General features: G+C 37.0%; 1 protein-coding gene across 2 annotated transcripts; it reads right to left on the bottom strand.

Moving 5' to 3' along the window:
* Positions 1-221: 221 nt before the first annotated feature.
* On the bottom strand, positions 222-14,590 carry VPS2.3 (vacuolar protein sorting-associated protein 2.3). Of its 2 annotated transcripts, XM_077371635.1 has the most exons (12): positions 14,533-14,590; positions 14,378-14,431; positions 13,911-13,955; positions 11,670-11,704; positions 11,012-11,062; positions 10,807-10,911; positions 10,612-10,683; positions 10,323-10,394; positions 9,567-9,647; positions 9,351-9,386; positions 9,178-9,233; positions 222-594 (listed from the first exon to the last, which is right to left on the bottom strand). In XM_077371635.1, exons 2-12 carry the CDS (start codon positions 14,409-14,411, stop codon positions 543-545), a joined length of 639 nt encoding a protein of 212 aa, XP_077227750.1. In that variant the 5' UTR covers positions 14,412-14,431; positions 14,533-14,590; the 3' UTR covers positions 222-542. The 2 variants fall into 2 exon arrangements, with proteins under 2 accessions (XP_077227750.1, XP_077227751.1); XM_077371636.1 differs by lacking the exon at positions 14,533-14,590 and having other exon boundaries at positions 14,378-14,526.
* Positions 14,591-14,924: the final 334 nt, after the last annotated feature.

The following is a 14,924-nucleotide window of genomic DNA, read 5'->3' as shown; positions in this document are numbered from 1 at the left end:
TTTGTAAAAGCCAAAAGTGGGTAATCATAAAGAGAGAAATGTCAAACCTACCCAAAGGAAAACAGTGAGCAGTGTGATTTATCAGCCAAAATGAGTGCCGATATCAACTATTTGCTTATTTCCCTCTTGCTTTTCTACCATGGGAGTCGATATCTGAGAGGCCAAAAATTCCAAACCCAACGAATAAAAAAAATTCATGACAGCAGATTCTCTCAGCAGTCTGAATGGAGAAGAAAATTTCTGATAATGAAATAAACCTATTAACCAAGTTTATCCTCACTCCCTTAATTAAGGCACTACTTCAGTTTACACTTCCTTTTTAGCTGTTGGAGGCTGTTATAGTTCCCAAATAGCTACCAATGGTCACACAGAGAAGTGTTAAATAAAGTGAGGAGTGACATTAACAAAACAAGGGTCTGCGGATATCATTCCTGTATATATACACAAGACTTGTCTATACACCCTGTGAACATCCAATAGTAATAAGAGAGCTCTGTTTGCTCAAATCAGAAAAAGATGGTGAGTGTAATACAATATTCAGCTCAGGGATTTCTAAGGCTTGCCAACCTCTTCTCAAGCTCATCCACATCCGAACTGCATGCCAAAGCAATATAACATAAAACAAAATAAGAACAATAGATATATGACTTGCCAAGTAAAAGATAATGGTGTCATTAAAAGAGTGAAATCTGCACTCCCTTGTTTTGATATTAGCAGAGCCCTCTCTTCATTTTTAAATTTACTCACTGGCTGTTACAGTCTCCAACAAGGTATGAACAGCCAATAAGAAACTCCAGAATGAAGAGAGGCCTGAAAATATCAAAACATTGGACTGCAGATATCATCTCCCTTAAAAAAAGATGGGGATGATAACAGATCACAACAATAATAACATTCATATAACTACATCAGATTTGTCAATATTCGGTTATGAATATCAAAAACCAAAACCCGAGACGGTCCAGAAACCAGAGGCATTGGATCAGAAGTTTATTTGATCGTATTAGTTAAACAGAAAACCCAAATAAAGTAGCAATTCCACTGAAACAAAGATGGTTAAACAGAGAGGTTGAGTCATGTTTTCTGGTGAAGGTAGATAGGCAATCCGGGCAGCATGAATAAGACATAGTGTTCCTTTAGCATTTCTAATAAGAAAATATCCAAAATGGCAGATAATTAATTAACAAACTTGTATGTGTGAGGCTAGTAACAAAAGGATGCTTTTGTTAAATTTAAAGTGTATTTTTTGGAAGCTCAAAGAGTTTAGTTTAGTTTTTATTTATTTTTATTTTTGAGAGATGTAAGGACAAAAATGTAATTTTGTCCATCTAGCCTCTCTGCAAAGCAGGGGTAAGGCTGCGTAACATCTAGCCCTCCCAGACCCCGCAATGGCGGGAGCCTCGTGCACTGGGCCGCCCCTTTTTTGTCTCCAAAGGCACTTTGGTCATTTTGTTGGCCAAGCTTGCACATGTGTGAGTCACACATGTTTTGCTCCATCTTTTCCTCAATCTTCCCACTTCCCTCCTATTTCAAATTCAAATAATTTTGTTGGCCTAGCTTGCACATGTGTGAGTCACACATGTTTTACTCCATCTTTTCCTCAGTCTTCCCACTTACCTTTGAAACTCTAAATCCCACCACCACGTCCCTAAGAAATTAAGGGCATGTTCGGCAACCATCTATTTGTGGGATTCTCTCCTTCTTAGGTGCGTGGAATGAGAAACACTAAAAAATTTCAAAACTCTTGTTCGGTAACCTGACCCATTAAGGCCCGTTCTAAACTTCAACCTTCTTGTTAGCCTAAAAGGCAGGATTCTACAAAGCGATTAATCATCGCTTCCAAGATTCTCATGAATCCGTTTCTCGCCCGTTGAAATAGGCAAGAATGAGAAGCCTTGCCAAACATGCCCTAAGTCTCCATTTTTTTTATACCCACCACCACTTCCCTAAGCCATTAATTCTCCATTTTCCATTGACCAACCCAATCTCCATTTACTTGTATATGCTGGAAATTTTTGAATAGATTTTTCAACCAGAAAGACCTACATTGAAGCTCCATTGTGTGCAAGCTGGTGATTTGAAGCAAAGTGCCAACTTGCCCCATTTTTTTATATGTTTTGGAGGCTTTATTTTCCATTGTTCCTACAGTCTTCTTCTTTTATCATATATATTGAAGTACATCTTGTTCGTGATTGTTATTCTTCTATTTCGGTTGTGGATCTTGGGATAGTGTAAACTTTGGTTTCCCTATTTGAGAAGTGGATACTTGGATGTTGTGAAATCCGTCTTTCTTAACAGCTTTTTAGAGAACTCTACAGTAACAGTAAGCAGAATTGTAAAAGATTTGAATAAGTGAAAAGAGGAAGTTTAGTAACCACTAATTGTGCTTATTGTGCAACTAAGCGTGATTAGTGCCAAATTAGGGTAGTTCAGGTCAAGGAGAATGCAGTCATATAAACAACGCATTAACAAGGACAAGCATGGAGACACTTCTCTAGACTTTTCTATAAATTTGTAATATTTACCTAGTTTTGACATTAATTTATTATATATTTTATAGGTGAATGCTACTATGAGAAGCAATCACATTGGTCGCTCCAAAGCACTCTAGCTCATGATTATGAGTACCTTTTTTTTTTTTTTGAAAATTGACAATTTCATTGATGCTATGAAGATTACAATGGGGACCAGGGGTCCCAACTTGCACTACATAGAATCAATTAAGGGTGAACAGGAGCATACTCCTTGGCCAGTAAAACCAAACAAAATCTTCCGTGTCAAACCGCTGCAGATAGGTGAATACTTCCATGCACTCCCACCATGCCAAATCTCTATATCACTTCCCTTTCGAGATCTTCATCTCCTACCGCATCCAAAAGAAACCTTCACCAAACTCCTTCCTTTCCTTTACATTACCCAATGGTCATAGTCATTCAGTTTGTATCTTTGGATGACAAGCCTAAAATGCGCACTCCCCTTCGCTATAATCATGAAGGATCAAGAAACCCAGCATGATTATGAGCAATTCCTCCGACTCCGGATACCCACCACCCTAATGCCCCACAGAGGCTAAGCCATGCAAGATTCCTAGCTCATGAAATCCTTCCATTGCTTCCGAAGGCGTTCTCCCAACAAGGCCATCTCTTCCTCAACATTCATCTTTCTCAACTGCTACATGACTTCTCTAGCACCAAAGACCCTAAGGGTAAACCAATATTTCGATCACCAAAACAGGAGGAAAATTCCCAAAACTCACCCTGAATATCCATTTCGGCTAAAATTTTAGCTTCCAAGGCGGCATGACTAAAAAACAAAAAGGAGGCCCCCGGACCCAAAGACTACTAACTACTAACTGGAAAAACTAGTTATAATAATTCAACCCGAAACAAAACCTACCCTGAGCGACCGGGAATAAAATTTGAGGAGATTTGAGAGTCTACTATTTTTCTTTCTTGACCCTACCAAAGATGCATCTAAGAGTTCAATAATGCGATCGAGGAGGTTATTTCCTGATCTTGCCGCCCTAGCATTAAGATTTAGGCGATGATTAAAGCCGCCAAAGGCTCAGGGAACGAAGGTATTCCTTACTTTTAGAGGGAGGGCACCTTTATTTCTATCCTTATTGGGAAGGTCCGACCAAGCAACTTTCTTTCTAGGGGCAACAGAGTCAAAAGGCTTACTCTTCTCTAGCCCCACCAGGGACAGACAAGACTGACCAACGCTCCTAACTGCAGGCCCCTTTACACCTTTCTCAAGCTCTTTCTCAACGCCATCCTTGGATTTGAAATTTGAATTAGACAGGGGAACCAACGGCTCACCAAGAGGCCAGTCCTCAATCGGCGGGGAACCCCCAGACGGTCCTCACTTACTCAACCAAATCAACCGGTTTAGATACAAAAGAATGATGGGAATTCAAATCCTAGGCGAAGCAATGAACACTCAACCTTACTTGAAAAAGGAGAGGGAATTCCATAGCCAAGCTATCCCTCCCTCTCTGGTAGGTGTTCCAGAATGAGATAGTAGGCGACATCTCAGAAGGTTAAGCATGGCAAGGGAGGAGAAGAGATCACACTAGCTACCTCAAGGGGTTCATGTGAATCCATTTTAAGTGTGGAAGAAAAGGGAATCGATCCCTTGAAGCAACGCACTGTTTCACATTTACTTCTTCGATAAGGTATTTCTCATCGTGGCACACCCTTTCTTTAATGTGCAATATGTTTGTACACACATCAGCATATAGTCTATCTTGAACAACACATCCAGCACCACAACATGTGTCCATTTCAAATTTGTTCATTAGCTTCGTTTGTTCGGCTTGAAATCGACCTTTCCAAGTCTGAACTTGACGCAACCATCGTTGGGGCTTTTCAGCCCTGCTTCAAATACATACTAATAAGGGCGTGATAGGGGCGCCACTTATAGCACTTTTTGAAGTGCTTCAGGAAGAATCGCGCTAACTAGAGGCTGGCAGGACTGAGACACAAAGATTAAGACTGGCTTGCAATTCATTTTCAGAACTTTCAACTCCCAAATTTGAGAAACCAAAAACGTTCACTCCATGAAAGTACCATGTGATGCCATCTATACCAGCCGTCCACAAGCTAAATTGCAGATGCACATAGAACATATATGTGAAGGAACTCAAGAAATGATGCTAACAGAAAAATATCAGGAGAATATCTAGGTATGCATGTGTGCAGGTAAGTACACTGGTCAGCTCAGTCTGTGTGACCAGGAAGATCATTGTAAAGTATGCATGGGTGCATGATATTAAAGGATTGGTAATAAGATGATTAGAGGAAAGCTAAGTCCCAATTTCTAAATGATCTATGGTTGTTTTACTGAGAGTGCCAATCTGGTGTTCCATAATTCTTTTGTTTATTGTTAATTCGCTCTTATTATCATATATAATTTCACTCCAAGTTGCATCCATGACTCTCTGTCTCATTTTTACATGGTATCAGAGAGAGAGAAGGTCTTTTGAATCTTGTTACTGTTGTGGTGACATCCTCCATGCCTCATGCTCATCAGATATTTGTACACCCAAAATCCGAATCAGAAATCATCCCTCCCTATTAAACTAAGCCTGCATTTTAATTTTATGTTTTCTATTTTCAAAAATACCAATCTCTTCAATTACTTATTTTCCATAAAACTAATCCTGATTTTCAATTTTTTCTGTTTCGATAATAACATTCATGAATATTCCAATTGTCAATAAGAATTTCATTGAAATGGGGCCCAAAGACAATGAACAAGCCACCAGGGTGGCACCACACACGATGCAAAGTGTGGTAATAGAAACCATATCATAAATGACAGTATGTTAGTATCCAAATCCCAGTAGTAGTCATTAACGTCCGCCATATCATTGGTCTCAAGCCACTTAAAATATGTACTGAGCTCTATTCATGCCTCACTTAGTTTATTCTTCAGTATAATTATAATTATTATTTCATCTTCTTCCTCTTTTTTGTGTCAATCTCAGTTCCTCCTTTTCCTTCTGTACCACGTTACATGGTTTTAAATTTCGACCGAAATCCTTCGGTCGGAACCGACACAGAAACGTCACTTACCCGAAATGGTATTTTATTTCGTCCGAAATTTCGGAATTTCGGTCGAAATTTTGTTTTTTTTCCGAAAATCCGTCCGAAATTCAGAAATTTCACCCAAAAACCTGTTGTTTTAATTAATTTAATATTTTACCAAATCGAATAAAATAATGTTTTTATCGTTTCGCCGGATTTCGGTTGAAATTTCAAATTTTAGGTCGAAATTTCGATTTCGGTGGGGTCTGAAACTGGTACCGAAACCGAAATTTAAAACTATGCTATGCTAACAAAGGCTTCCAAAATCCTCTCCCAATAATCACAGTTAAAGCTATTAAAATTCAAAACTTTTTTATTTGAGTTTAATTATCTTAAGTTATCTTAATTCAAAACTTCCAAAATCCTCGCCCTCCACACAAAAATAGTTAGCAAGTCAAAAATAGTTAGTACGTCATGTCCGTTGGAAATTGTTAAAAAGTTAGTATAGGTAGATCTATGTTGATGTTTTTGGTTTAACCATGTTAGTTATCTTAAGTTTATTTATGTTATCAGGATGGGGTCCATGTTAGGATGGTCCTATTATCACTTTATATAATTCTTCTCTTTCACTTATATAAAAGCATATGGGACGTGAAGTTGGAGTAACAACCTCCATGATTTCTATTCCCCTTCATCTCTTCTCCTTTATCTTTTCCACTCCAAAATTTGGAAATCAATTTTAATCACAGCCCCCTTAAAGAATAAGAGGAGGGCTTCGTTTATATATAGTATAAGTGTATGTGACCATACCATAATCTTCCACCAAAGTTTTAGAACTATAAGATAATATGGAAAACATTTAAATGTGTTTTTACAATGAATGTTGAATTGATCATCAGCTATTCTATTTTTGAGATATTTTATATTTATTTTTAGAATTTTCTTTCAATTATTAAATTTTAAGCATTTTTTATTATTTTATAAAATTAAAAAAAAGTTAGACGATAAATTTGATCATTTTCTTATGAAAGTCATTCGAACATGCAGCTTAAACTAAGTTTAGTGAGTGTTTGGATATAATCTTTTTCTTTCAATGAAAGAGTATTCTGGTGATACTTATTTTACACATTTTAGGCAACAAATTTATGTGGAGTCCAATTCAAGAGTGTTGAATTTGATGAAAATGGCATTCACCATCCCCCTCTATGATTTCATTTATAATAAAAGCAAAATCAGGAGACTATTCTCCCTCGACCTAAAACGCTCTCGCACTCTCTCAGCTTTCGTAGCAGGAGAAAAACAAAATGAATAAGAATAGAAATTAATCATATAACAAGTAAAAAAAGATAAAATTTTAAAAATTAATAATAATAAATAGGCACTTCTCTCATTATTTACGCATTTCAAATGGAAAATGATATTTCCAACCACTACATTAGCCATTATACCCCATTTTTATTATCTTTTTCGCTCCACAGGTGGTGTTGTCTCTCCTTCCATTCTCACGCCAGCTCTGCCTCGCATCTCTCAGTCACCAGACAAAATATTTTCCGAAACAAAATATTACAAATAAAATTTTCAAGAAAATACAAGTATGTCATTTAAACAACATAAAATCACATCCTTGTAAGATACCACATGTCACCAAAACAACATAAAACCTAATTAAGGGAAAACTTTCACTGTTTTAAGCTTTCAATGAATTTGAAACTTTCAGAACAAGCAAAATCAATTCATCAAACACCCCTTAGAGAACAACTCCGTAGAAAGTCACTTTCACGATCAATGGTAAAAGGCAAGTTTTTGGGTCCCAGGAGGGGCATGTGTGTGAAATCAAGACCATTGATCATGTAGAACATTATGAGGCAACCCACATGGTCTTTTGTGCCATCCCAAGTGTAACATAAAGGACTATAAAACCCAACTGTTTAACTTTTCTACTTATCAAAATATTAGCATACTTACTAAAAAATACAATGAATATCATTCCTGAACAAAAAATAAGGTAAATCAAATAAGACAATGACATAGTGGAAACACCTATAATTTTCAAGAGTCAACACCAACCACCAACTACAGTTGGACAACGGACTGCAGACTCCTACATTTGGACATCAGCTTTTGACAAAAGCCAGCCTTTATGTGAAAGAAAGAACGCAGCGGGCACTAATAAACAAGTGCAATTCAACGATCTAAAATGAAAGGGAAATGATAATGGCACTCCTTGGTTTATAGAACACTTTTTGCTAAGCTGTTGATAGTTTTTGGGAAGTTGCATTAGCCTGAAGTAGCTAATCAGAGCGGCCCAAGATAAAGAGAGAAATGTCATCCCTAACAAAAGAAAAATAAAGTGTGATTATCAATGCAGATGAGTGTCGAGATCATTTTCTAAAAAGAACTCTTGCTTTCTTCCTAATCTTCTTCCTTCTCGCTCTTCTTGGCTGACAATGAGTGCCGATATCATTTCCCAAAACTTTTTTTATTAGAAAAAGTAGATGGAAATTGTTAATAAGTTGGTATAGGTAGATCAATAATGTTGTTTTTGGTGTAAACAGTTTTTTTTTGGTTTGAATGGAAAGTAACTTAGTTAGTTATCTTCACACTATTAGGATGAGACTCATCTTAGGATGGCCCTAGCAGCACTTTATGCAGTTCTTCTCTTTCACTTTTATAAAAACATACGGGACGTGAGGTTGGAGCAACAAAATCCACGATTTCTACTCCCTTCATCTCTTCTCCTTTACAAAATCAGACAAGATAAAGAGTGTCAGGATATGTGGTTACTTAGAATTGAGCTGGTGATCCTGACAAATGAAGATCCGTTACAGCAGGGTATTGTGAATTGATGACTGACCACTTATCTCTTGGAGAGCAAGAAGCAAAGATCAGTACATCGATGGAGTGTGATAGCCGATTATAGAGTGATGACTACTACTATTTCAGAGCTCACGTGGCTGAGACATCTTGTGAGGAAACTTCATCTCATGTTAGATACTAATGAGGTTTTTTGTGACAACCAAAGTGTCACAAACCCTTGCCTTCCAAGTTCCAAGCCATGACCAAACATCAACTATCAATTCGTTCGTAAGAAAGTAGAGAATGGCGAAGTATTTCCTTGTTAGGTAACAAGTCAAGAACAAAGTGCAGATGTTTTCACCAAGGGACTTACAGCTGATCATCATCACTTAGTAGACATGCTTAAAATGTCTAGAGGCCTATGTTAGCTTCTTTTTTGGGGGCGAGCACGCGCGGGGGTAGGGGGGTGGGGGTGGTTACGCTTAAAAGGTGTTGTTATAGAGACCTGTAATAAAAAGTAAAAATGGGCTGTAGAATCCAAACATCTATGTATCATGAGTGTGCAAAGCGGGAGCAGTGCCTAGAATCTAGATAGAATGACTAATTCACTTATACGTGGATATTATTTTTCATAATTTCGTACAAGAGAGCTCCCCTAAGAATTGTACTGTGAGAATTTAATATAATAAGCCTCCTTATAATGTGCACATAATAGCATATAAGAGCCAGAAAATACTGTCAAGAAAGCACTTACAATATGGATTTCTCATAAAAGAAAAGAGAAGGGAGGGAGGTGTTGGGGTTGGGGTTGAGATAAGAGGAAAACAAAGAAGAATGTACAAGGTAGAGATACCTGCCAACATCCTGACTCTTCTTCCCCGCAATTCTTCCTTTCGGAGCTGAAGACAGCTGTTAATAATTTTGGTACCACAGGAAAGAGTCAGCTTAAATGTTGAAACCATAATATAAACTAAAATACAGGAGATTCCCAGGAAAGCCAAGAACAAGATAACTGCTAAAGCCAACCTGTGATATAACATCAACGCCGATTTCATCTAGCACCTGAAAGTAAACAAGTGACAAAAATCAATCATAAAAATGATTAAAACAAGTGAGAATGAGCAAATCATTCATGCATGGGTATTAAGCAAAAAAAACATATTTCTTACAAAATAAATGAAGCAGAAATACATTCAGCTTCATGGAATAGTTCTGGGATTAATAGAAGAAATTGGAGCTTACCTGATTGGTCAGTTCTTCAGTTTCCTCTTCGGCCTCATCATTGTCTACTGCATCATCAATAGATTCTGACATCATCTCACTCTGCAAACAGGAAATTGAACCATCGAATATCACCACTGCACAAACCAAGCAGCAAGTACACTTCTATTGCGAAATAAAAACCAATCAAGAACTATGTGAATATTATTTAATTAATAGGAAAAGGTATTTGGGAGGAGTTCCAAGGTATTTGAGAGGGAAATTCTTGTGATGAAAACCTGTTCATTTCTGAATTAGATTCTTCCTAGGCAGAGATCACTTTTGAGAATTAAAAAAGAGGTAAAGAAAAAGAAATTCCCCAATTTGTATTTCTGTAGTTATTAGTGATGCAAGCTTTCTCAAATGCTCTGTATCTTTCGAAATAATATAGACATAAACAAATTCTAAGCCCATTTTTAAGTGGAAAATCGGCGTAAAAGTTGTCTTATGCCCATTTTACGTCAAAAGTAACAAAGCCAAAGGAAAATCATTTTTCGGGATAAACAGATTTGTCAAGGAAAGTGCAGATATGGAACAACAGATTTGTGCAGCTCCTCCAAATAGAATAAAAATAACTTGAAACGAATTTCAGCCAACGTCGAGCACCTATGAAACCCAGAGCGAACTAACAGCTGAGAAAATCTTGGTGTAAAATTCCTATCCTTTTTTCTTTTCCCACTAATAGTCCAACATTATCTTACTATAAAATTTAATATAAAATGGAAATCAGAATCTTACTGTCATATCCATTTGTGCTGATTGCCTCTGAAATTCTTGCATAACCTTTACCTGCTTTGCCGGAGACATTTGCTGCAACGAAAACATGTTAACTACAATGTAGGATAAAGAAGCATGAGAAAAGGCAAATGAAATCCCAACTTCATACCACAATCTATAGTGGTTAGGATACTGATGCCAATAAAGCATCCACTTCACATGTGCATCAAACACCTACTCTTTTAAGCATAAAGTGTGCAGAGTAACAGAAAATTTCATGCATCACTAATCAACAAATTATTTCCCAAACCTTATTCATAGCTGCCATCGCCTTACTTGCGCCTTGCATACCAGCAGCAACTGCAGTGTGGGCACCCATTGCCTGCAACGTGTAAAAATACTAATAATTAATCACAATCATGATGCACATGTGTATTTGTGAGTGAGAGAGAGTGAATGTGTGGGTGGAGAGAGAGAGAGAGAGAGAGAGGGTTTGTTTGTGGACCTGCGTATGAGTAGCTATGCCTCGCATTTGAGCTCGGCTACCTTGTAGATTATCAATTTGTTGCCTTAGTCTAATAAGCTGACGAGCTAAAATTTTGGTCGCAGCCTGAAAAATACAAATAATTGATCCAATGACACATGCCCTTGCCTTCTAAGTTGTAACAATAAAGAAATAAATTTAAGCAAATTCACATCAAAGAACCTACTTCGTTTCCAGTTTTGGCAGTTCTCTTTATTTCAGCAACCAGCTTTTTCTCCTGTCATTTTGATAGCTCAAGTAAGATGTAATACCAATTACAAACGACATTAGGGGTACTTGGAACCAAGGTTTTAAATTTCGACCGAAATCCGAAATTTCAGGTTTCGGTCGGGAACGAAACCGAAATTGGATATACACGAAACGGTATAAAATTTCGGTCGAAATTTCGTTTCCCCGTAAATTTCGGCTGAAATTTTAGGGATTTCACCCAATGACAAAACTACGTGCAATAAAGATACCAAATATGGGGTGCAATAGATATAGCAAGGATTGTTTTTTTTTTCAAAAATATCGCACTTTTCCTGAAATTTCGAACGAAGTTACAGAAATTTCAGTCGAAATTTCACACTAAAAGTCAAAGTATTTTTTTTTTAAATACCACACTTCCTGAAATTTCGACCGAAATTACCAAAATTTCGGTAATTTCGTCCAAAATTTAATACTGAATATAATATTGCTTTTTAATCGGTGTATGGCATTTTGACTGAAATTTCGGTCAAAATTTCGGTTTCACTGGGGTCTGAAACGCATCCTGAAACCTAAATTTAAAACCATGCTTGGAACAACATCAAACCAAGTATATCATCTCTTAGTAATTTACATACCTCTAATTGCAATGTTCCAATTTCCCTCTCGATACCTAAAAGCAAAAAAAGATCAAAAAAGACACTTGGAATAAGTACTTGTTTTTCCACATATTCAAAATCCAAGAACAGAGTCATAATGGACAGAAATCACTTTTGCAAATGCTTCTCTCAAATCTCACATCAATGAGACAGTAACAATAACAAGAGCAAAAAAAAAAGAAACAAAATAATGGCAATAACAATGCACCAAAACTCCCGCCAAGCAGGCTTATATCACAAGGGATCAGCTGCATCAATTTATTTACAATGCTTGATTACTGCCTAAAGCGGAAATTATACAAATTTTGGACATGCAGCAAGGAAAATTTTATTCAGTTTTAAATTTTAATCAAATAAGTATAATCCAGGAAGGCCATCTTAAATGTTGAGTTCTGCATAGTTGAAACTATGAATATACTCACTCACAGATACCCAAAAAACACATACACGTGGTGAAAAGTCTTGGCTAATATATTGATGTCGAAGAGCAATCACACACTCTACAATACAGTTAGAAAAATTGCCACCATAGCCCAATAAATAATGAATATGTCAATGTTTAACAACGCACTGGATCGATCATTGGCTCAAATAATCATCTCAGTTTAGGGCCCACTCTTATCAATCAAAAACTTGCTCAACTCACTGAGTTAATAAAAACCAGCCCAGTCAATCACTGGCTTGCCCAAGTCAACTCAGTTTCACCTAAGACAAGATCAATCTACATCAGAAGAGCTGAGAGAAAATGTCGTCTAAAGTATAAACGAACTAACCAAGTTACATTATCCTATTCCAAAAAGGTAATTGCCTAACTTGTCTAACCACTCGCATAAGCTTGAAATTTGACTATCATAGAAAGCAGGCAGACAACAAAGAAACAAGATTAATAAACAAGCCCCCTCAGCGAAGACTACCGGAACAACATGAAGGTGGGACTGATGTCTATGAAGTTAATTGTGCTATCTGTGTAATATCAGATATTTAGAATAAGGTTGACAGAAACACTAGGAGACCTAGTACAGGGATAAGATTGTGGGTTGCAGTAAACTACAGGCTCAAAGAACCCAGTATGCTCCAGTAGGATCAGTTTTTTATCCAAACATAAGATATTTACACAGAGGATACACTCATAAATGATACATACCTTCGCCATAATCTGAAATTGATGGTGGTAGATAGAGAGCTGGATAAGCAAGCACCCAGTTTTTAAGTCACAGGATAGGATAATCTGGAAACCGTGACTTAGAACAAAACCAAGTTGTCCTTCCATTTCCCTAGTGACACGTCTAATCACCCGAATGTGTTTTGCCTACATTGAATGATTGCTTTCAACAAACTTCGCTTAATTTTTCATGGGTTATCTCCATATTTAGTCAGAAGAACCACACTGACTTCTACATTGGAATTTGGAACAATATACCCAACTCCATCCAAACGGGTAATAACCCGCTGCTTCTTGCTAAACATCCTTGTATTGATTTCATGCCCAGTGGCGTATCTTCTCTTTGATCGATCACCACTCCAGTAAGTATCTAAATATCTAAACACCTCAAATAGATTTCCTGCCTCACACAAACTCTAGCAGTCAGCTGAAGATCCCTTGTGTCCAATTTAAAGGGCCCATCATTGGAAATCAAGCAAGCCTCTCTCATTGAACAAGCGAATAACTAGAAGTGCACAAAAAAAAAAAAAAAAAAAAAAACCCTGCCATCTCACAACACAGAAAAGCCACTGAAGCTCTGTTACAGCTTGAACTCTATGTAGAGAAAAGCCTCAGGTAATTCTCAAAAAGAAAGAAAACAGCACGCAAAAGGGTCAGAAAATCTTAAATTGGAGCCTCTAATTGCGAAGAGAATTACAGCAATAACTCACAATACTGCACACTGAGGAGAAGGAGATATAGTCCTATAAAGGTAACTCAATTTTACTTTGGTGCCTGGTGCTTCCAACAAAATTTTGCATAACGAACACAATAGTACTCAGAAAGGATAAATTCCGAATTATCTACTCATCAATACCCAATGATCTATCAGTTTACAAGTGGCTATTCACGGACATGTTCGATCTAAATGAGTCTGCACTTATACTTATACCATGTAAAATCCAGCAATGAAATTTACGCCACTGAAATAAAAATCATTGAAATTGCTTTATAATAATACAACTTCTGGAAGAAAAAAAATTAAACAGGAAAGAAAATTAAACAGACAAAAATTTTACCTCTCGTTGCGTTCGACATTTCTCTTTTACTTGACCGAAGTGCTTCTGAAATCAAACAACAGATAAGAAAATTAAACAGAAAAAAATACTCAATTAAAATTCAAGATAATGTGGAAAAAACTGAAGAAAATAGATCCAATAAATTACTGAAAACCACGGAAATGTAAGAAAAAAGTTGATCAAACCGAAATTGAGATGCAAATCCTCTAAAAAAAAGATCAAATGCATTAAAATGGAATACGAATTAGGAATTAGAGAAGAAATTGGGTAAATCAACAAAAATAGGTTGCGAAACGGCTCAAAAACCCTAGAATTGTCAGTAATATCGATCGAATCGGAATCCAGAGAGGTATCCAATGAAAATCAAGTTGAATTTATGAATTTATGAGGAAAATTACAAAAAAAATATGTGAAATTTAAGGACTTAGCCAAAAGGTAAAAAAAATCTTACGAACAGAGGCACGCACCTTTCCCCGTGGGTTTCTTTGCGAACATATTCATCTTCGATAGTGCGATCTGATCTGAAGAAAACGAGGGTTTAACGATTAAAAAAAAAAAACTGGTTTTGGAAGGAATAGAAATAGAGAAAGGTTTATGAACTAAAGAAGAAAGGCCAAGAGACCTGGGAGAGAGGCTGAGAGGGGGCTGATTTTTCAGAAAGTACGAGTAAAAGAAGAAGATCACGCGGTTTCCGATTTTGTTCGTGGCATGCTCCTATAAAGAAACACCCATGACTTTCAATATAAATACGACAATGCCACTACTGTTATGAACTTTAAAGCATGACCCTATAATGTATTAATAAGAAGAATACAAAGCCGTAAGGCAGACCCTAAACAGGATAGCGGGTACAAAACAAAGACCAAGGGGACCTCTAGCAAGAGGGAGCCCAAAAACAAAACAGAAAGCAGTAAGCCCACAACAACAGCACACAAAAACTAGGGAGGACATGGTTCGGTTTGGTTCGGTTCGGTTCGGTTTTCGGTTCAGTTCGGTTCTGTTTTGGGGTGTACC

This window comes from Tasmannia lanceolata, unplaced genomic scaffold (genome assembly GCF_043159265.1).
Source record: "Tasmannia lanceolata isolate RefF3 unplaced genomic scaffold, GAP_Taslan_0.1 ptg000037l, whole genome shotgun sequence".
NCBI lineage: Eukaryota > Viridiplantae > Streptophyta > Magnoliopsida > Canellales > Winteraceae > Tasmannia > Tasmannia lanceolata.
This window is presented reverse-complemented; position numbering and strand designations above follow the sequence as displayed.

Bases quoted from the DNA above. Each gene is read 5' to 3' on its own strand.
- VPS2.3 (XM_077371635.1), bottom strand. From the start codon at position 14,411: ATGAATATGTTCGCAAAGAAACCCACGGGGAAAG. The intron at 11,705-13,910 runs GTAAAATTTTTG...TTTTGCTTTTAG, and splicing joins AATGTCGAACGCAACGAGAG to GTATCGAGAGGGAAATTGGA. The intron at 9,234-9,350 runs GTTGGCTTTAGC...AATTATTAACAG, and splicing joins GCGTTGATGTTATATCACAG to CTGTCTTCAGCTCCGAAAGG.